The sequence below is a fragment of the Drosophila miranda genome, assembly GCF_003369915.1.
Source record: "Drosophila miranda strain MSH22 chromosome Y unlocalized genomic scaffold, D.miranda_PacBio2.1 Contig_Y1_pilon, whole genome shotgun sequence".
Classification (NCBI taxonomy): domain Eukaryota; kingdom Metazoa; phylum Arthropoda; class Insecta; order Diptera; family Drosophilidae; genus Drosophila; species Drosophila miranda.
Window position 1 is genome coordinate 15,693,524 of NW_022881603.1, and position 21,887 is coordinate 15,715,410.

Consider the following 21,887-nt stretch of genomic DNA (forward strand, 5'->3'; position numbering starts at 1 on the left):
GCTGCCATTTAGCTAGCTCCGGGCAGAAATAGATGACGACACAAAACGTATTTCAAACGGTAAAACGGGCCAGCGAAGGCGATGATGATGATGATGATGTCGACGGCGAGCGGAGGGAGTCGCGCGCGAAACTCAACGAATCGGATCAGGAAGAAGGCCGAACGTTCTGCGCTGACTGGAAGTGAGACGAGGGGAAAAGCCGATGAGCCAGAATCCAGCTTCCAGCTTTTGAGCAACCAAATGTACTGGACTGGACGTGGGGACACACGATTGCACACTAAATGGCAGAAGACCAAGGCGAAGACCCGTTGCATCTGGCCTGATCATCATCTTCTGCGGTGGAGTCGGAGTCCGAGTCATCGTCATCCCCGACGGGAACGGGAAACTGTGTGCAAGTGTGCGAAAATCGGTGTACGCGCTCGGACGGTTTGATCCGAGAAAGGAGAAAGGAGGTGTAATAGCTCCCACCTTCCACCACACACTCAGACAGACAAACACAAACACGCACACCTGAAAGAAGGGAAACAAAAAAGAATCAAAATTCCTGCTAATTAAATGCGTGATCATTGCTCGAAAATATCCACTCAGCAACCAAAAAAGTACAAAAGATGAAACATTCATACGAATCTCTGTATGTACATGTATGTATGTACATTTGTACATAAAATACTTGTAAGAAAGAGTCATGCGTGCATTTCATCAGAGATCAGAAATGTCCGAGAGTCAGAGACCTGAGAGCCGTGACGTCGCGCTGCTTTGGGGCCCGTCGAGGCGGCGCTGGAGCTTTCTCAGTTGCACCTTTAATCGCTGAATAAATAGGAAGACTTCTACGGCAAACAGCACTCACACACACACGCACACACACACGCACACAGCTAAATTCACGCCCGCTAGAGAGGGAGAGACATAAAACAGGTTGAGAAGTACCGCTAAGCGGGAAGAAGAAGAAGTCCACTTGGAGCACGGCAGAGTAGAGGAGAGAGCCCCAGAACTGAACATAACCGAACAGCAGAGGCAGCGGCAGAGGCAGAAGCAGAGGTCAACGAACGTTCTTAGCGCTCAAGCAACGGCGGCCACAAGAATGAAGGAATCAAAACACACGAAAAAATGCCAAGCATGTGAGTTAACGTACCCAATTCTATTGAGCTCTTATTCGAGTTGTAAACAATCTTTGGCTTTCCAAAACGAAAACAATTTCAATCTTGGGCCTCCGCCTAATTGATTTCTAAGATGTACAATCTCAAGGGCTCCCGCCGCAATCCCAATCTTTGACACTCGCCTAAATGGAAAACCAATGTTTGCCCACACCCGGATTCTCATAAACAATCTCACTCCCGGCTTTCTGCAGATCCTGCACTTTAGGCATTTTACAGTTCTCTCTTTGGATGACGAAATCCAATACTCGGGATGGCGAAATCAATTGAAATGTTTATAGAAAAACTATTCCCGAAAGGGATCAACGATGCAAAGATCAGAAAGTTCAAGTCAGTCTTGACCCAAAAGCGACACCGCAAAGTCGAGCTAAAAATTAAGATCGCGCAAACCCTTTGCCCGGAATCCTTTGTGACCCTCTACTTAAATCTATATCAGTGAAGTTAGAAGTAAAATAAAAACTTTTTAAAAACACAATCCGCTACCGCAGTTATTTAATTGGCGCCCAACGTGGGGCGACGTTGTATAAAAAGCACCGAATAATAAAAGTGTTGCGTCGTGCCGAAACCCGAAGGACAATTAATTAATGGAATAAATCCTTCAGATATAAAAACGCGGAGTGACTGTGAGATATAAGATAAGAAAAAGTGAGATAAAAAGGAAACAAACCGGAGCTTAGGGTGTGCAAAAATAAATACAATATACAATACAAATACAAATACAAATACAATACAAAATACAAATAAATACAAAAGCTAATCAAGACAATTCAAAAATACAAAAAAACCAAAAAAAACCAAAGTTTTTAAACAAAACCAACCAAACCAAAACACAAAGAAAGTGAAACTATCAGCTTAACCAAAGAAGAAAGACCCCCAGAAGACCCAGTTAAACAAAGAAATTTAAGAAGGAAGACCCGTTCGAAGACCTGTCAGCCAAATCAAGAAGGAAGACCCGTTCGAAGATCTGTCAGCCAAACTAAGAAGGACGACCCCTACCGGATAGTTCGTGAGCAAAAGTTGTATTAATAAATATATAAGTTCAATTAGTTTATATTAGATTATAAAAACAAACATATAAGAAAAATTTAAGGTGGATCAACTAACTTTAGATTTTGAAAAACTAAAAATGATTAACTCACAAACAAGGACCGATCTCACTGCAGATCTGGTCAAACAATTGATAGCATTTCAAATTTCACAAGTACAGGAGCAAATTGTAAATTTAAAACAACAAATAGAAACTAAAGCCGATCAGGTATCAGATTATCAGGCAGAAACAATAGACGAGACAATAAAAGATGACACCACATTAAAGGTAATAGAATCCCTACCAATTTTCAATGGTGGATTAAACCAATACGTAGGATGGAGGGAAGCTGCAGAAACTGCAGTGAAGTTATATAAGAAAGGAAGTAAGCAATATTATATTGCCTTAACAATTTTGAGAAACAAAATAACAGGACCAGCACATGACGCACTGACCAACCACGGGACAGTTTTAAATTTTGATGCCATACTTTCACGACTTGACTTTGTTTACAGTGACAAGAGACCAATTTACATAATAGAACAGGAGTTAAGCGTTCTCCGACAAGGGAACCTTTCAATAATAGATTTCTATAACAAGGTTAACAAGAAAATGACCTTGTTAATAAATAAGACAATAATGACTCACGGAAAGGACAGTGAAATCACGAAAGAATCAAATAAGAAAATTAGAGACAATGCCTTACGCATTTTTGTCACTGGCCTAAACGGCGGCATTGCAGAAATCCTATTTTCATTGAATCCCCCAGATTTACCGAATGCCTTGGCAAAGGTACAGGAATTGCAATCAAATAACATTCGGGCTCAATTTGCCTACCAATTCAGTGGCACCAGAAATTCAGGGAATAATAACTACAATACATTAAGATTCAACCAACGACAACCAAGGACTAATAGTTCACCATTCGACCAAAAAAGGGATCTTCAGAGGAATAACATGTCATGGGGACAACCCTATTTCTTGGGTAATAGACAACAAAATCAGGCCCCAGAACCAATGGATGTAGACGAATCGATACAAATCAAGAACCGACAGAACAGCAATCAATTCAGGGGAAATAATAATAATAGAAATTATCGGGAGAATACTAACGGTTATTATAGGAGAAATAATAACAATTATAACCAAGCTCAGCATTTAAGGGCAAACGTAGTACCGAATAATCAGTCTAACGAAAATCAGGCGCAGAAACGAAAGCCAAACGAAATGTCGGAACAACCGGCTAATAAAGCAATGCGGATAAATAACATTGAGGAGGACCATTTTTTAGATCAGCCCCCGAAGTAGGTCTGCCCTACTTAAAAAGAGTAGATAAAAAAATAAACAGAGAATTAAAAGTTTTGATAGATACGGGAGCAACTTCCTGTTATATAAAAAAGGGAACTTACGAAAATAAAAAAGAATTATCAATTTATAAGAAAGTTGCTACAGTGAATGGGTTTTCAATAATTAAATATTTCCATAATATAACTATTTTCAACACAAAACAAGTGTTTTATAAAATAGATGGAATGGAGGCAGATTTACTAATACCTATTAAGGAAAATCGGAGCTGTTATTGATACAGGAAAGGGGACTTTAAGTTATAAAGACAATGAGGAGAAACTAACATATGACGAGGTCCTTTCTTTAAACAAATTAACCTTTATAGAAGGAAAAACCATCCTTCCGTTGAAGGAATATATAATAAAAAAATATTTTGAAGAAGAAAAAGAAATGAAAAGTGATTCAGTAAAGGTAGAAGGAAGTTTATATAGCTTGGGATCAAAAAATCCTGAGCACGCCGACGAAGAATTATCCGTCAATAGTTTGGGATTCAAATATCCTGAACCCGCCGTCGTTGAATTATCCGACATCCAAAGTTTTAATAGTTTGGGATTAAAATATCCTGAGCACGCCGTCGTTGAATTATCCGACACTAAAAGTTCGAATAGTTTGGGATTAAAGAATCCTGAACACACCGTCGTTGAACTATCCGACAATGAACAATTTAAAAGTTTGGGATGCAAAAATCCTGAACGCGCCGTCGTAGAAATATCCGACATTCAAAATTATGCAAATTCTGAATTGAAAAAAATGAAATTGTATAACACAATAACCTACAAAGAGGACAATTTAGAAAATCTCAGAGAGAAAATGGTATCTATCATCGAAGAAGACCATGCCAATATAAATTTACAGTTACCGTTCAGAACGGATATAAAAGGAGAGATTAACACTGAACATGATAGACCGGTATATGGCAAGCAGTATCCATACGCTTATTCGGTTAACGATTTCGTTAATAACGAAATAAGTAAAATGTTAGATGAAGGTATAATCAGACCTAGTAAAAGCCCATATAATTCACCGTTAATAGTAGTACCAAAGAAGGGAGTAAATGAGGACGGAACTCCTAAACATAGATTAGTAATAGACTTTAAGAAACTTAATGAAAACACCATACCGGATAGATACCCTATGCAAGATCCTTCAGTAATCCTTGCCAATTTAGGTAAGGCAAAGTATTTCTCGGCCATTGATTTAGAGTCAGGTTTCTATCAGATTTTAATGAGGGAATCAGATATTGAAAAAACATCTTTTTCCATAAATAACGGCAAATATGAATTTCTAAGAATGCCTATGGGATTGACGAACGCTCCCAGAATTTTCCAAAGGGCAATGGACGATATCCTTAGAGAACATGTTGGGAAAACTTGTCACGTCTATATGGACGATATAATAATATTTTCAAAAATTATAGAACAACATTATAAAGATCTAATTCATATAATACAGATATTGCAAAACGCTAACATGAAAATTTCCCTAGAAAAGTCTAAATTCTTTCAATTGGAAACCAAATTTCTGGGATACCTTGTTTCCCAAAATATCATTAAAACAGATCCAGACAAAATCTCCACAATACAAAACTATCCAATTCCTAAAAATATCAGAGAGCTACGTAGCTTCTTAGGACTAACAGGGTATTACAGAAAATTTGTCCGAAATTATGCTACAATTGCCAAACCATTAACAAAATATCTGAGTGGAGTAAATGGGAAAGTTTCACGAAGGGCATCCAAGAAAACATTAATACAGCTGGATGAACCAGCAATGGGAGCATTTAATAATTTAAAGGACAGTTTAATAGCACATATTGAATTAGTACAACCAGATTACAATAAAAAATTCACATTAACCACAGATGCATCGGACATAGCAATAGGTGCAGTTTTGTCGCAAGATGGGAATCCCATAACATTTATTTCTAAAACTTTAAGTAAAACCGAGCAATTATATGCTACTAATAAAAAGGAATTATTAGCTATTGTATGGGCATTAACAAATTTGCGAAATTATTTATACGGAGTGAGTGGAATTGAAATACATACAGATCACCAACCTTTGTCCCTTGCAATGTCGCAAAAAAATCCAAATGTTGAAATGAAACGTTGGTATTACTTCATAGAAAGTTTCACACCAAAAATCATTTATAAGCCAGGCTCAACTAGCCTGGCAACGTAGTAGCGGACGCTTTATCTCGGATTAAAATAAATCATATGACAGATAGTGATGTCGACCAGACAGATTCAGAATCAGACATAAATACTCAGCATTCAGCAGAGAGTAGTTTTGAAAACGTCATTCAAGAGACTAGCAAGCCTCTAAACCAATTTAAACAGCAGCTACTATTAGCGCAAGGGAGATTCACAGTTCATGAGTTAGAAAGAGTTTATGAAAATACCCGACATAATATTGAATTTGAGACGGTAGACAATCTGCTAATCATTTTAAAAGAATTTATTTAGACTCACTTAACCACAGGAATACACTGCACTTTAGAAGATTTATACCTTATCCAAAATAAGCTAAAGGAAAACTTCATAAATAAATTTCTCTTCACGAGAAAGTTCCTCCAAGATGTAGTAAATTCAGAAGATAAAGCTATAATTATAGAAGAAACACATTGCAGAGCCCATAGAGGACTAGACGAAAATTACAAACAAATAACTAAGCTGTATTATTGGCCAAACCTGCACAAAAAATTAAAAGAATATATAAAAAATTGTGAGATCTGTAACAAAAACAAATATCACAGACACCCTGTAAAAATTCCAATTGGGGAAGCTCCCATTCCAGCAAAAGAAGGAGATCAATTACACTTAGACATATACTATGCCCAAAACCTAACATTCATAACTTGTATAGATTCTTATTCCAAATACTTGGTGGTCAAGGAAATCCAAAGTAAATTAAACATTGAAAATAAGGTAATGGAAATTTTGCAACACTTTCCGTTAGCAACATCTTTAATGACTGACAACGAACCAAGCTTTACTTCAGCACAATTTAGATCATTCATACAAAGAAGTAACTTAACTATTTATTATGCTGATCCCAGACACTGCACCTCAAGTGGTCAGGTAGAAAGGGTACATTCCACACTAACAGAAATAGCGCGGTGCATCAAGGATGAACTAAATCTAACAGATTATTCAGAAATAATAATAAGGGCGGCACTGAAATATAACCTGACGATACATTCAACGACCAATCAAATGCCATATGACATATTGTATAACAAAATAGAACACAAGCATAATCCAATATTACTTAAGGAAGCTCAGACCAAAATGCTTAAGCTACATAACAAAGATAGAGGAGAAAAAGATTATTGTTAGGTATTATATTAATATCTATATACGGTCACACCATCCAAGGGATATAGAATAAAAGAGAATCTTGAAGACAACGCGTGCTTAAGTCTGAGTGTCAATACACTACATAATTGGCGACGAAGATAAAATAAAATGTATTAATATACATACACATGTTAAAAGTGCATATAATATATGAATAGCAACATGACGAAAAATGAAGCACCAACATTCTATCAAATGGCAACAATTGCTGAGTTTTCGCCACACCAAGAAACGTTCTGCATTTGGAAGGAAAAATTCGACATACATTTGTGCGAATTGAATGTGAAAGAGGAAAACACAAAAAAGGCAGTTTTGTTGAAGTCGATCGGTACAGCGGCTTACACTGTACTACATAGTTTGTGCAATCCGGTATCACCCGTATCAAAAGCATACAAAGAATTATGTGAAATTTTAAAAACACACTACACACCACCTACACTCATATTCAGAGAAAGAAAAAAATTTCACATGTCCACAAAAAGTGAAGATGAGACTGTAGCGGAGTGGTATGCTCGAGTTAAACAATTGGCATTGGATTGCAAATTTGGCTCAAGTCTGGAAGCGTTTGTATTAAACCAATTTGTGATGAGCCTTCCCAACCCTATAAATGAAAGCATATGTGAAGAAGACGAAAATCTAACTCTGGCTGATGCACTCAAGAAGGCGATGATCATGGAGACGAAGATCAGCACAAGGAAGACAGAACACAACGTCAACTACATGCATCAAAAGAACGGGACTAGTCAATGGCAGAGGCAAAGAGGCGAGAACAGAGATCAAGCAAAGAGCAACGGCAGAAGTCATTTCAAGGGCAACCGAAACGTGAGTTACAGAGGCGGCAGAAGCGACGGTGACGGCGACGGCGAAAACGACTGCGACGCTGGCAGAGAAAAGAAGCAGCAGCCATGCACACACTGTGGCTGGCGAAATCATAACTCAAACAATTGCAAGTATAAGGCATGCAAATGTCACAGCTGTGGAAAAACAGGTCACTTGGCGAGCATTTGTAAAAATAAATCAAAAAAATCCGTAAATTATGTATCTCAAACAAAACATGACACCTATTCTGATAATAATTTTGATAATGATAATTATAACTTTTCTATCTATAGCGTTGATACAACCTCAACTAATGGAGTATATTATTTACCTGTAAAAATTGATGGAAACATAACGAAAATTGCTTGCGACACTGGTGCACCGTGCACATTGGTTCCAAAAACATTTTACGAAAGCTTAAATACCAGCAGACCACTTAGAAAATGTCTAGTTCCATATGTAGATTACAATGGAGATTCAATCAAAGTTATTGGTGAGTACGATGCAACGATCGAATATCGAGGTCTAAAAAAACAAATTGTTGTTGTTGTAACCAATGCAGTGAGTCCACCTTTGCTAGGTAGAACATTTTTGAGAGCTTTTAATTTTGAGTTAATGCAGGTGAACAATGTGTACGTAAATGAACCAAATTCTGTAATTACAGAACAGATTAAATCGGAGTTTGCTGAAGTTTTTGAGCCTCGTTTAGGTTCATATACTACGAATACGATATCGTTACTATTAAAAGAAGATGCAAAACCAATATTTTTCAAGCCTAGGTCAGTACCATTAGCATGGAAAGAAAAGATTGAAGTGCAGTTACGAAAATTCATAGATGATGGAATTTTAGAGCAAATTGTTAGTTCTGAATGGGCAACACCTTTGGTACCGATTTTAAAACCAAACGGTGACATACGAATTTGTGGTGACTATAAGGTTACATTAAACCGGTCTTTAGTCGACGTAAAGTATCCACTACCTCGAATAGACGACATTTTTGCAGCGCTTGAAGGGGGTACACTGTATTCAAAACTTGACCTGTCAAATGCTTACAATCAGCTAAATTTAGATGAGCAATCTCAAAATTTGTGTACTTGGAGCACACATATTGGACTATTGAAAGTTAAACGATTACCATTTGGTATAAAAACTGCAGCAGCTATTTTTCAAAAAACAATCGAAGGGTTGTTTCAGGGTATGCGAGGAGTTGTGGTTTATCAAGATGACATAACAGTTACAGGACGAGATCTTCAAGAACATATTTCAAACCTAAAAGCTGTACTTAGAAAACTGAAATCAGTTGGACTTAAATTAAATGACAAGAAATGTGAGTTCTTTAAATCCAAAATTTGTTACCTAGGATTTTCAATTGACAGGATAGGACTGAGCAAAAACAATGATAGAGTTGCGAGTGTATTGTTTGCACCGGCTCCGGAAAACGTATCACAGCTTAGAGCTTTCATAGGCATGGTAAATTATTATTCAAAGTTTATCAATAATTTCGCTCAGATAATGAGTCCTTTATATGCATTATTAAAGAAAAATACAAAATTTAATTGGACACGCGAATGTCAGAGTGCATATGAAGAGGTAAAGAAAGAAGTAACTTCTGAACAAGTTTTAGTTCACTACAACCCAGATCAACCGTTAGTATTAACGACTGATGCTAGCAGTCATGCAGTTTCAGGTGTTTTATCACATAAATGCAATGAAGATATCAAACCAATAGCATTTGTATCAAGAGCATTATCCAAAAGCGAGCATAATTACAGTACAATCGAGAAAGAGGCCCTGGCTATAGTGTTCTGTGTGAGTAAATTAAGACAGTATCTTTTAGGAAACAAGTTCATCCTTCGAACAGATCACAAACCATTACTAAGCATATTTGGAGACCTGAAAGGACTTCCATTGATGGCCTCTGCACGAATGCAAAGATGGGCACTGACTTTGTCAGGTTTTCAATATACAGTTGAACACATAAAAGGGACCTTAAATATAGCAGATGGACTCTCAAGAATGCCTCAATGGGAAACGGCTGTACCAAACGAAGACTATAATTACATACATTTTATACAGTCCGAAAAGGTGTTCAAAATTAGCTTCAAAGAAATAGCTCGTGAAACACGACGTGACCCAATATTATCAAAAGTTTGTGAGGCAATTAACACTGGTTCGAAGACAAGATTAAAAGGCAGCGAGTTTTCTGCCTACATCTCTAAAACAAATGAACTTTCAGTGGAATATGATTGTATCTTATGGGGACACAGAGTAGTAATTCCAACCAAACTGAGACAAGCTATTTTAGCAGAATTTCATGCATCGCATTTGGGAATAGTAAAAACCAAAATGTTAGCACGTTCTTATGTGTGGTGGCCTTGCATGGATTCTGAAATTGAGAAATTAATTCGAGATTGTATTCCTTGTCAGGAACTACAATCAAGTCCAGAAAAGAGTCTGTTAATACCGTGGAAATCCACAGGAAAGGCTTGGAGTCGAGTACACATAGACTTTGCAGGACCAATTAGAGGTTTTCATTTATTGGTTATTATAGATTCTTATACAAAATGGGCAGAAGTATTCAAAACGAAGGAAATAACTTCATTGTTTACTATCAACAAGCTTAGAGAAGTATTTTGTCGATATGGTTTACCAGACGTGTTAGTTAGTGACAATGGACGACAGTTTACTTCTGATGATTTTAAAACGTTTATGAAAAACAATGGTGTTAATCACATTTTTACTGCTCCAGGACATCCAGCGACTAATGGTCAAGCAGAAAATTTTGTAAAGACTGTTAAGAAATCACTATATGCAAACATAAAGGCTAATGAAAGACAAGATTTTGATACAATTTTAAATAGATTTTTGATCGATTACCGAAATACGATTCATTGTACTACGGGCGAATCTCCTGCTAAATTATTTTTTGGTCGTACACTAAAAACAAGATTTTCGTTGTTAAAACCACCTACGGTCGAAAGCATAATAAATAAAAAACAGACTGAGTGTGTTGTAAATCACAAAGGTAGACGAAGCACAGAATTTTTAAAGGGTCAAAAAGTTATGGTTAGGGACTACAAAAATCCTAACAAAGCAAGCTGGACTCAGGCAACTGTAAAACAACAACTGGGCCCGCGTTCGTATTGTTGTATTTTGGCGAACAATAACAGAGAAATAAAACGTCACCTGGATCAAATTAGAAACCAAAGCACTAACAATCATACATCGCCTAATGCGAAAACACCTGATGTCGAAAGCAATTGTTCAGTAGATGACAATTCCAAAACCAACAATGAACAAATAGTTTCTCAACCAACACCCACCAGGAGAGAGTTGAGACCACGTGAGGCAGGGGAAGGAAGAAAAGCGTATTTAACAATAAAATAATATAAAGAAAGGAATTATGAAATCAAATTATGTACAAATTAAACACTGAAACAAATACTAAACAGATTAAGAAGAAAGAAAAATACGAAATCACATAAATTTTATATACGCTAATTAGATTAAGTACACAAATCAAATTGTTATAAGAAAATAGATTTGTAAATGACATGTATATTAAACATCTAAGGAGAGGCGTGTTAGGTATTATATTAATATCTATATACGGTCACACCATCCAAGGGATATAGAATAAAAGAGAATCTTGAAGACAACGCGTGCTTAAGTCTGAGTGTCAATACACTACAATTATAAAATAGGAGAAGTAGTTTATGAAAAGAAATTCGTAGTTAAGGAAAATCGACCGAATAAAATTATAATCAACAATAGAAACAGAATTAAACATAAAGATAACATCAAATATTAAATATTTTCATGACGACTTTTTGAAAATACAAAATAAAGTAAATGAAAATTCATTAAAAAATGTCATCTTCAATGAAGAAACGATACTGAGAAAGCATCGTTTAAAATTAATAACTTTTGACCTACTAAATTTGGTTGATACCATAACCCTCTTAAAAGTAAACATTTTCAATACAAAAATTTTAAATAAAAACGAAATAGAGGACATTTATAAGCATGAAAAACATCCTGTTGAACTGTCTGATCTGCTGGACATTGCAACGGTTAAAATAATTCGAAATGCTGATTTAATAATCATTTACATAAAATATCCTCAAATTAAAGATATTTGCAAGTTTTACCATGCAAGAGCCATCTCACAAAATGATGGAATGTTAGTTATAAGTGAAAATGTTTGTGAATGTAAGGAGAAATACTATTTAATGAATAATTTTAAAAGTGAAACTTTTAACAATTACGCACAAATAAATTTAAAGAAGACCTGTTTCACCAATTTACTTAATGGCTTTAAAGCCAACTGCACTAAAAAAAGGGAAAAAAACAAAGAAATAGATATCATTCAGGATGGTGCCATATTAGTTTCAGGCAAAAATATCGTAGACAATACTACTTTGTTAGGATCGTATCTCCTTATATTCAACAACACAATTGTAATAAATAATAAAACCAACATAAATGATAAGTATAAAATTCTAAGATATATATCGCATCATAGATATAGCGATTTTGAATTAGTTGATTATATACAATCGAATGATAAGCAATTTTCTTTTGATAATGTTAATATTTTAAATCCCTTTATAACATTAGGTAATACGGCCTTACCATTAACAACATTATTCTTAATCATTTTGATATTGATAATGTTATTTTACTTCGGCTATAAATTAACCAAATTTGTACTTATTAAATCAATAAGAATACCGTCAGAAGAAATAGTGGAAAGCAACATTCAAATACTGTCAGAAGAAATTAGAGCTCTATCAGAACTTCAAAATGTATCGGGACGAAACATTTAAGAATGGGGGAGTTAACGTACCCAATTCTATTGAGCTCTTATACGAGTTGTAAACAATCTTTGGCTTTTCAAAACGAAAACAATTTCAATCTTGGGCCTCCGCCTAATTGATTTCTAAGATGTACAATCTCAAGGGCTCCCGCCGCAATCCCAATCTTTGACACTCGCCTAAATGGAAAACCAATGTTTGCCCACACCCGGATTCTCATAAACAATCTCACTCCCGGCTTTCTGCAGATCCTGCACTTTAGGCATTTTACAGTTCTCTCTTTGGATGACGAAATCCAATACTCGGGATGGCGAAATCAATTGAAATGTTTATAGAAAAACTATTCCCGAAAGGGATCAACGATGCAAAGATCAGAAAGTTCAAGTCAGTCTTGATCCAGAAGCGACACCGCAAAGTCGAGCTAAAAATTAAGATCGCGCAAACCCTTTGCCCGGAATCCTTTGTGACCCTCTACTTAAATCTATATCAGTGAAGTTAGAAGTAAAATAAAAACTTTTTAAAAACACAATCCGCTACCGCAGTTATTTAATTTGTGTGTGTGTAAACGTCGAGAGAGGGTCGAAAAGGCGCAGAGAGAGAGGGCGAGAAAGAGAGCGGGAGCCAAGGCGTGAGCAGATGAAATAAAGTATCAAAAGAGAAAGCAAAACGATCAAGCGCAAAAGAGAGCGCCAGCCAGCCACTATCTGAAGAGAGAGCACAGGTGAGGCGAGTGAGCGATGTAATTGAAGAGCGGAAGAGATTGTACGAAAATGATATTGCATTCTTCCCGCTTGTGTGTTTTCATATGCATTTCAATACAGATTTTCGGTTCTTTTCTGTTGCTCAATAAACTTCGTAAGCTTAAACGAAATGTATTTTTAGCAGAACATTTAATAAGAATGCCTTCGGTTGAGAAAAGAGAGTGTGAGAGAGAGACAGGGCGTGCTAAGGAGGGACTGCGTGGCGGTGGGGCGGTCGTGTCTGTGCCCAAACAAAAGCCGCTTCGTAAGTGTCTGTATGACAAGCGAAAGAAACCAAAATTCTTATTCTTATTGCTCAATATTTGGTAATACACACACACTCAGATAAAAGCAAACACACACACTCGCAGTCACACAGAGAGGTGCAAAAGTCATTGAATGTAGCGGTATTTTGTCGAAATTTACAGTCTCAAGACGAGCACCGAGACAGGCACAGCTCATTGACCTCCACGGCGTAAGCGGCAGAGACTACCCTCCGCCTTCCTCCTGTAACAAGTGTGTAATGAGATGATGGAGTGGGAGGGTCAGGGCAGGAGGGAGAGGGGAGTGCTGAGCGGGAGCATGTTTTGAGCCAAGCTTCCAGGGAATCTTTAGGCGGTTTTCTGATTTGATATCTTCCTCTTCATGTTCCTCTTCCTCCCGTGCACTTTCTGGGAATGTTTGATGGTTTTTGTGGCGATGGGGAGCCCTTTTTAATCTCCCCAGATGTAGTATTTGCTCGTATTATTGGCCAGCACGAAGGCGGGCAGAGAGCCTTCAAGCATCCACGGACACTGCCGCAAATTTAATTGGAAGGAAATGGGGATTGTGCCTGACACACTGTTAATCCTGTTTGTGTTTGTCCTTAGGCGTTGATATGTGTGTATGTGTGAGTGTATGTGGGGGTGGACGCCTTCTTGCGATTGGTCAATGGCTGCTATCCCTACAAAGGACGCATCCTGCCATTGGCTGATTTTCTTATTTGCTTATAAACTCCTTACTCCTTATAAACTCTCTCGCTCACTGGCCTGCTCTTTGTCCCCACCATAAGCCTGTTGCTTTTGTGCATGCTCTTCTCGGGAGAAAGACTATCAAACACTAAACATAACGAGGGGGAACGTTGTGAGTTGCTGCGTACACCGCAACTCTACAGTTATACCCGATACTAAGTCAGTATGGCTCTCCTGCGGCAGACGCCGCTAATATTGACCCACACGACAAAGAGTGCGTGCGAGAGAGACAGAAAATCAGTCTGAGCGTGACGTCGGGCGCTGCGTGGCCACTGCAAATTGATTTCTTGCTTTTGGCTACAAAAATGATCCGATCTGATCCAGATTCAGCAATCTGATAGATATAGTCATTATCTATGATTCTGCGTTTTTAGTTTTCTCGAATGTGCAATATTGTGGATGCAACAGATTTTCGTTCTTTGTGGGGCGGAAGGGGTGGGGCGAAATTCTGAGATATATGTTTTATAGTGAGATCTAACAGAAGTGCGGATACCAAATTTTGTTACTCTAGCCTTAATAGTCTATGAGATTTGTGGATGCCCCAGATTTTCGTCCTTTGCGGGGGCGGAAGGGGGTGTGGCGAAATTTGGACACGAAACGGTCAAGGTCAGATATCACAGGAGTGTGGATACCAAATTTGGTTGCTCTGGCTCTTATAGGTTCTGAGATCCTTGAACTCATATTTTGCAATTGGCAAAGCCGACCATGAAACCTGTGTGTTAGAGAGAGACAGAGCGAGAAAAAATGAAATTGTTTTCTTGATTCTGGCTATAATAATTATACGATCTGGTTTAGATTTTACACTCTAGAACATATAGTCATCCTCTACGATTCTGCGTTTTTGGTTTTATCGTATCTTTAAAAATGTGGATGCCACAGATTTTCATCTTTTGTGGGGGCGGAAGTGGGCGGGGCAAAGTTTTGAAATATTTTTGTAGCAGTGACATATCACAGATGTCTGGATCCAAAACATCGTTGCTCTAGCTCTTATAGTCTTTGAGCACTAGGCGCTGAAGGGGACGGACGGACGGACGGACGGACGGACGGACGGACGGACAGACGGACAGACAGACAGGGCTCAATCGACTCGGCTATTGATGCTGATCAAGAATATATATACTTTATGCGGTCGGAAGCGATTCCTTCTGGACGTTACACACATCCACTTTTACCACAAATCTAATATACCCCAATACTCATTTTGAGTATCGGGTATAAAAATGATTTAAACTAAGAAAATACCATGTTAAATATTATGGTACTTCTGAGTAAATAGAAAATTTATTTGAAAGTTTTGGAAAACGTTGAGCCATAAGATATCAACAGATACCAAACGGCATCCAAAGTTCCCCTTGGGCGACCACATTTGTTTCGTTCTGCTTAGTATTATTTTCAGTCATATTAGGAAAATAACCATCCTGCTGTTTAATGACATTTTCATTGCGCACGTCGTCCTTCGTAGTGACAGCAGCAGCGCAACTAGTTCTCGGGTATAAATAGGTCCTTTGTGCAGGCAACTCAATTCAGAATCACTCCGAGTGCGGCCCCATTCGAGTCCTCTACGAGTCCAACTCTTTCCTGTGTGTGGGTGTGTGTCCAGAGTGCTCTATAAAAGTGAAACATATATTCCAGATAAATAAAACATATACTATTTTGCGGATTAACTGCTTAACTATAACTATATATGATAACTATCCTTTTATTCGGATTCGGATTCTATAAAATATTCGATCACAGATAATTGCGTGGATTTGTATACTCTACGTATACGTAGTCTAATTGGTTAGAAAATGGGTGTTATTAGTGATTGATTAGTTACTTTTTTTACTAGTAGTTTAATACCATAAATGAACTAGGTACAAAAATAGCAAAGTGGAGGAAACATTAAAAATAGTAGAAAACCACCACTTCAGGCCAGGTAGAGACATTGTATGGTCACTAGTAAAAACTTTATTAAAGGTCATACAATACTTTAAAAAATCAATTGATTAAGATATTGGCAACGCAAATGCCGCGTGAAATTACAAAGTCTCCAAATCACGGGTTTAATTTAAAACGAGGGGGAACGTTGTGAGTTGCTGCGGACACCGCAACTCTACAGTTATACCCGATACTTAGTCAGTATGCTCTCCTCCGGCAGACGCCGCTAATATTAAACGACACGACAAAGAGTGCGTGCGAGAGAGACAGAAAATCAGTCTGAGCGTGACGTCGGGCGCTGCGTAACAACTGCAAATTTATTTGTTCCTATTAGCTAGAAAAATGATCCGATCTGATCCAGATTCAGCAATCTGATAGATATGGTCATTATCTACGATTCTGCGTTTTTAGTTTTTTTGTATCTTCAATATTGTGGATGCAACAGATTTTCGTCCTTTGTGTTGGCGGAAGGGGGTGAGGCGAAATTTTGAGATATACGTTTTATAGTGAGATCTAACAGGAAAGCGGATACCAAATTTGGTTACTCTAGCGTTAATTGTCTCTGAGATTTGTGAATATTCCCAGATTTTCGTCCATTGCGGGGGCGGAAGTGGGTGTGGCGAAATTTTGAAACAAACTCGTCTCGGTCCGATATATTAGGAGTACGGATACCAAATTTGGTTGCTCTACCTTTTATAGTCTCTGAGATCTAGGCGCTAATGTTTTACTCTAAGCAAAGCCGGCTATACTACGTGTGTGTTAGAGAGAGACAGGGCGAGAAAAAATGAAATTGTTTTCTTGATGCTGGCTATAATAATAATACGATCCAATTCAAATTCTGCAGTCTAAAAGATATGGTCATTCTCTACGATTCTGCGTTTTTTGTTTTCTCGTATCTTTAAAATTGTGGTTGCCACAGATTTTCGCCCTTTGTGGGGGCGGAAGTGGGCGGGGCTAAGTTTTGAAATATTTTTGTAGCAGTGACATATCACAGAAGTCTGGATCCAAAACATCGTTGCTCTAGCTCTTATAGTCTTTGAGCACTAGGCGCTGAAGGGGACGGACGGACGGACGGAGGGACGGACAGACGGACAGACAGACTGGGCTCAATCGACTCGGCTATTGATGCTGATCAAGAATATATATACTTTATGGGGTCGGAAACGATTCCTTCTGGACGTTACACACATCCACTTTTACCACAAATCTAATATACCCCAATAATCATTTTGAGTATCGGGTATAAAAAAAGATGTTCGGGGTATATTTCAAAATGCAAGTTTGAGGATTTGATCTGCTCAGCCAGGCCTAAACCCTGAATGTTGTCTTCTGTAATGTACAAAATCACTGTCGCACAGTGCTTTTATTTTAAGCTTCAAGATGAGATAGTTCTAGTGATGAATAATATCAGATTCGTCGCCATATTTATCTGCTAAGGCCCCATTTATCTGGCAGATACTTTGTTGCAGCTGCAGTCTGTGAAAATTTCAGGATTTCCAAACGCCGCATGAGCAGTTCTGATATCATGTTTTCTGCATTCTAAATGCATGACAAAATACAGTTGGGAAAATCAGGATAGCCCCTCTATCCTCGATCCACGATCCACACCGATCCAGATACACTCAGAGTACATCCAGTGCACGAGTCCAGATCGAGCAGATATAATTAATTTGCGGTATTTAAAGTATAATCAAGCTATGCGAATTACCAAGCATAAACAATTAGAGAGCGCTTTCCAATTTAAACGGAATTTTGTTGGGAATCCGTTTCGAGCTCTGTCCGAATACTGAATACTGCCGTGTGGCCGTGTGGCCGTGTGGCGGTTGGCGTGTTGGGGCTGGTCTCATCTCCGCAATTAGCAGGCTGACAACTTGTCAACACACACACACACTCCCCAATGTACCTGTGAACTGCATTATTTTGGAGCGAATCGCCTAATCGATTATTTTTGTGGTCGACAAAAGGTCTATAAAAGAGGGCACAATCCCAGCTGCCTAGTCAACGACACTCGCAGAACGGCTAATGCACAGAACAAATATTTTCGCTGCCATAATTAAGTAGGTGAATTTTCTGGCCCTTCCAGCTCCAACCTCGTGTTTTCACAGCTGCAGCCTTTCCCAGAGCCCAGAGCCCAGGCTTTTCCACCGCTTTTCATTTCCAATCAGCCAGAAGCCCCACAACATCGGAAGTGTCCAAAGTTCCCATTTCATTATACTCGTACTGTTCTCTATCTTGTTTTTTGTGCTTTAGCAGCGGTCAGAGCGTTCCAATTTGGCATTTGAATCTGGCCCGAATCCCCAGAAAATGGAGCTTGCCTAGCCATCGCCCAGGGAGTGAGAAGCGTGAGAGAAAAGTCTAACAGGATTAGGCCAAACCCATAAGAACACAAGACAGATCCGACTCGGATACAGACCCAGATAGAGATACCAACGAACGGCATTTGCAGAATACGAGTATTTACGTCAGCAAGGGTCAGGCGAGACGAGCGATTGCACCATGGACTTTAAGGAATACCGTCAGCGGGGTAAGTCGACAACTAAGTCCGGGCCATAAACTGCACAGCGGCAGCGGCGGATGTAAATCCGTTTCGGGGGCATATTTGATTTGTCCCAAGGGGATTTGTCCCAATCGTTTGTCTTCATTTAATGGCCCCTAACCGAATTCCTCACATTACCCACACACAGGCAAGGAGTCGACTATATAGCGGACTATCTGGAGAATATACGGGAGCGTCGCGTCTTCCCTGACGTCAGTCCGGGCTACATGCGCCAGCTACTGCCGGAGTCGGCCCCGATTGAGGGCGAGCCGTGGCCAAAGATATTCGACGACGTGAAGCGCATCGTCATGCCGGGCGTGACCCACTGGCAGTCGCCCCACATGCACGCCTACTTCCCGGCCCTAAACTCGATGCCCTCGCTGCTGGGCGATATGCTGGCGGACGCGATCAACTGTCTGGGATTCACCTGGGCCAGCTCCCCGGCATGCACCGAGCTGGAGATCGTCGTGATGAATTGGCTGGGCAAGATGATCAACCTGCCGGACGAGTTCCTCCACCTGAGCAGCAGCGGCAGCAGCAAGGGCGGCGGTGTACTCCAAACGAAGGCCAGCGAGGCCACGCTGGTCTGCCTGCTGGCCGGACACACTCGGGCTATCCAGCGCTTCCACGAGCGCCATCCCGGCTACCAGGATGCCGAGATAAATGCCCGTCTGGTGGCATACTGCTCGGACCAGGCCCACTCCAGCGTGGAGAAGGCGGCGTTGATTGGTGCGTGGCTCTAAGCAGCTTAGGCTTACTTTAGTGTTCTTCCTCTTCCTCTCACTCCCACTCTCATTCAGCCTGTCCACCCACACATCCGTATGCGGTACATCGAGGCGGACGAGGAGCTCGCGATGCGCGGCAAACTGTTGCGCAAGGCCATCGAGGATGACGTTAAGCAGGGCCTGGTCCCCTTCTGGGTAAGTTGAAGTCTGTCAAAACTAATTGGCCAAGAAAGCGGCGGAAGCTGATTGCCCAACTCCCACTGGAGCCAATTAATACATGTCAGCAGTTAACTGTCCGCCTGCCGTGGTTCTACGATTCTACTTTCAGGTCTGCGCCACCCTCGGCACCACCGGCAGCTGCAGCTTCGAAAATCTGGAGGAGGTGGGTGCTCTCTCTGCGGACCACTAATCTGTTTCCACTGACAACATCCACTCCCACTCTTTAATTCCACCGCAGATCGGCCTTGTCTGTAGGGAGCACAACCTGTGGCTGCACGTCGACGCCGCCTACGCTGGGAGCGCGTTCATTTGCCCCGAGTTCCGCACCCGGCTGCGGGGCATCGAGCGGGCGGACTCGATTGCCTTCAACCCCTCCCAGTGGCTGATGGTGCACTTCGATGCCACCGCCCTGTGGGTGCGCGACAGCACGGCCTTGCATCGCACCTTCAACGTGGAGCCACTGTACCTGCAGCACGAGAACTCGGGCGTGGCCGTGGACTTTATGCACTGGCAGATTCCCCTGAGCCGCCGCTTCCGCGCCCTGAAGGTGTGGTTCGTGCTGCGCTCGTACGGGATCAAGGGCCTGCAGCGCCACATCCGCGAAGGGGTACGCCTGGCGCAAAAGTTCGAGGCGCTCGTCCTGGCAGATCACCGCTTCGAGCTGCCAGCGAAGCGTCACCTCTGCCTGGTGGTGTTTCGCATTCGCGGCGACAACGAGCTCACAGAGAAGCTGCTGAAGCGACTGAACCATCGCGGGAAGCTGCACTCCATCCCCTCATCGCTGAAGGGGCAGTATGTCATCCGATTCACCATCACCTCGACGTACACGACCGTCGACGACATCGTCAAGGACTGGATGGAGATCCGCCAAGTGGCCTCTATGGTGCTCGAGGAGATGAACATTACCATCTCGAATCGCGTCTATCTCAAGGGTAAACGCAAGTTCTCCCGCCTATAGTGGAACCTAGTGGGGTTCAACCTCAGTTTCCCGAATCTATTCTGTTCTATTGGCTGCCTTTGTTCTTTTAGATTTTTATACCCGATACTCAAAATGAGTATTGGGGTATATTAGATTTGTGGTAAAAGTGGATGTGTGTAACGTCCAGAAGGAATCGTTTCCGACCCCATAAAGTATATATATTCTTGATCAGCATCAATAGCCGAGTCGATTGAGCCATGTCTGTCTGTCCGTCTGTCCGTCCGTCCGTCTGTCCGTCTGTCCGTCCCCTTCAGCGCCTAGTGCTCAAAGACTATAAGAGCTAGAGCAACGATGTTTTGTATCCACACTTTGTGATATGTCACTGCAACAAAAATATTTCAAAACTTCGCCCCGCCCACTTCCGCCCCCACAAAGGACGAAAATCTGTGGCATCCACATTTTTAAAGATACGATAAAACCAAAAACGCAGAATCGTAGAGGATGACTATATGTTTTAGAGTGTAAAATCTCAACCAGATCGTATAATTATTATAGCCAGAATCAAGAAAACAATTTCATTTTTTCTCGCTCTGTCTGTCTCTAACACACAGGTTTCATTGGCTTTGCCAATTGCAAAATATGAGTTCAAGGATCTCAGAACCTATAAGAGCCAGAGCAACCAAATTTGGTATCCACACTCCTGTGATATCGGACCTTGACCGTTTCGTGTCCAAATTTCGCCACACCCCCTTCCGCCCCCGCAAAGGACGAAAATCTGGGGCATCCACAAATCTCAGAGACTATTTAAGCTAGAGTAACCAAATTTGGTATCCGCACTTCTGTTAGATCTCAATATAAAAGTATATCTCAGAATTTCGCCCTACCCTCTTCCGCCCCCACAAAGAACGCAAATCTGTTGCATCCACAATATTGGTTTCAGTCGGCGTCTATTTATACGCCAATGGGTGTTGTGTCAGCGGAATCAGCGAAGACTCGTGCTCTGATCGATGTGGGCCAGCGCCGCGGCTATTTAACCGTTCTTTGGGGCTGTACTCGCGGAGCATGCTTTCCTTTTTCGCTTTCGTGGAACACCGGGGGTGCGTTTTGGGATCGCCTGCCGCTTTGCTACCATCTCGTTTCTTGCCCCGTCGGCGGGTCTGCGTTGGGGTTTCCGCGTTCTTTTCGCTTCGTCAGCGGGCTATTGGGGCACGTGGTCGTGAGCGTTACGTTACTTCTTTCGCTGGCGTCAGCGCTGTTCGATTAATTGGTGGTCGCGCGGTTCGCTGCGCTTGCAT

General features: G+C 40.5%; 1 protein-coding gene across 1 annotated transcript; it reads left to right on the forward strand.

Moving 5' to 3' along the window:
* Nucleotides 1–32: 32 nt before the first annotated feature.
* Nucleotides 33–20,682, forward strand: LOC117191451 (histidine decarboxylase-like). The gene is made up of 5 exons (XM_033396313.1): nt 33–181; nt 18,878–19,462; nt 19,544–19,649; nt 19,783–19,836; nt 19,912–20,682. The coding sequence occupies exons 1-5, from the start codon at nt 33–35 to the stop codon at nt 20,629–20,631; spliced, it is 1,614 nt and encodes a 537-aa protein (XP_033252204.1). The 3' UTR covers nt 20,632–20,682.
* The last annotated feature ends 1,205 nt before the right edge of the window (nt 20,683–21,887 follow it).

What these genes read in the sequence shown, in the direction of transcription:
- LOC117191451 (XM_033396313.1), top strand. Translation starts at nt 33, where the DNA reads ATGACGACACAAAACGTATTTCAAACGGTAAAACGGGCCAGCGAAGGC. An exon ending in ACGTTCTGCGCTGACTGGAA is followed by an intron (nt 182 to 18,877) that starts GTGAGACGAGGG and finishes ACCCACACACAG; the next exon opens with GCAAGGAGTCGACTATATAG. An exon ending in GCTTCGAAAATCTGGAGGAG is followed by an intron (nt 19,837 to 19,911) that starts GTGGGTGCTCTC and finishes ATTCCACCGCAG; the next exon opens with ATCGGCCTTGTCTGTAGGGA.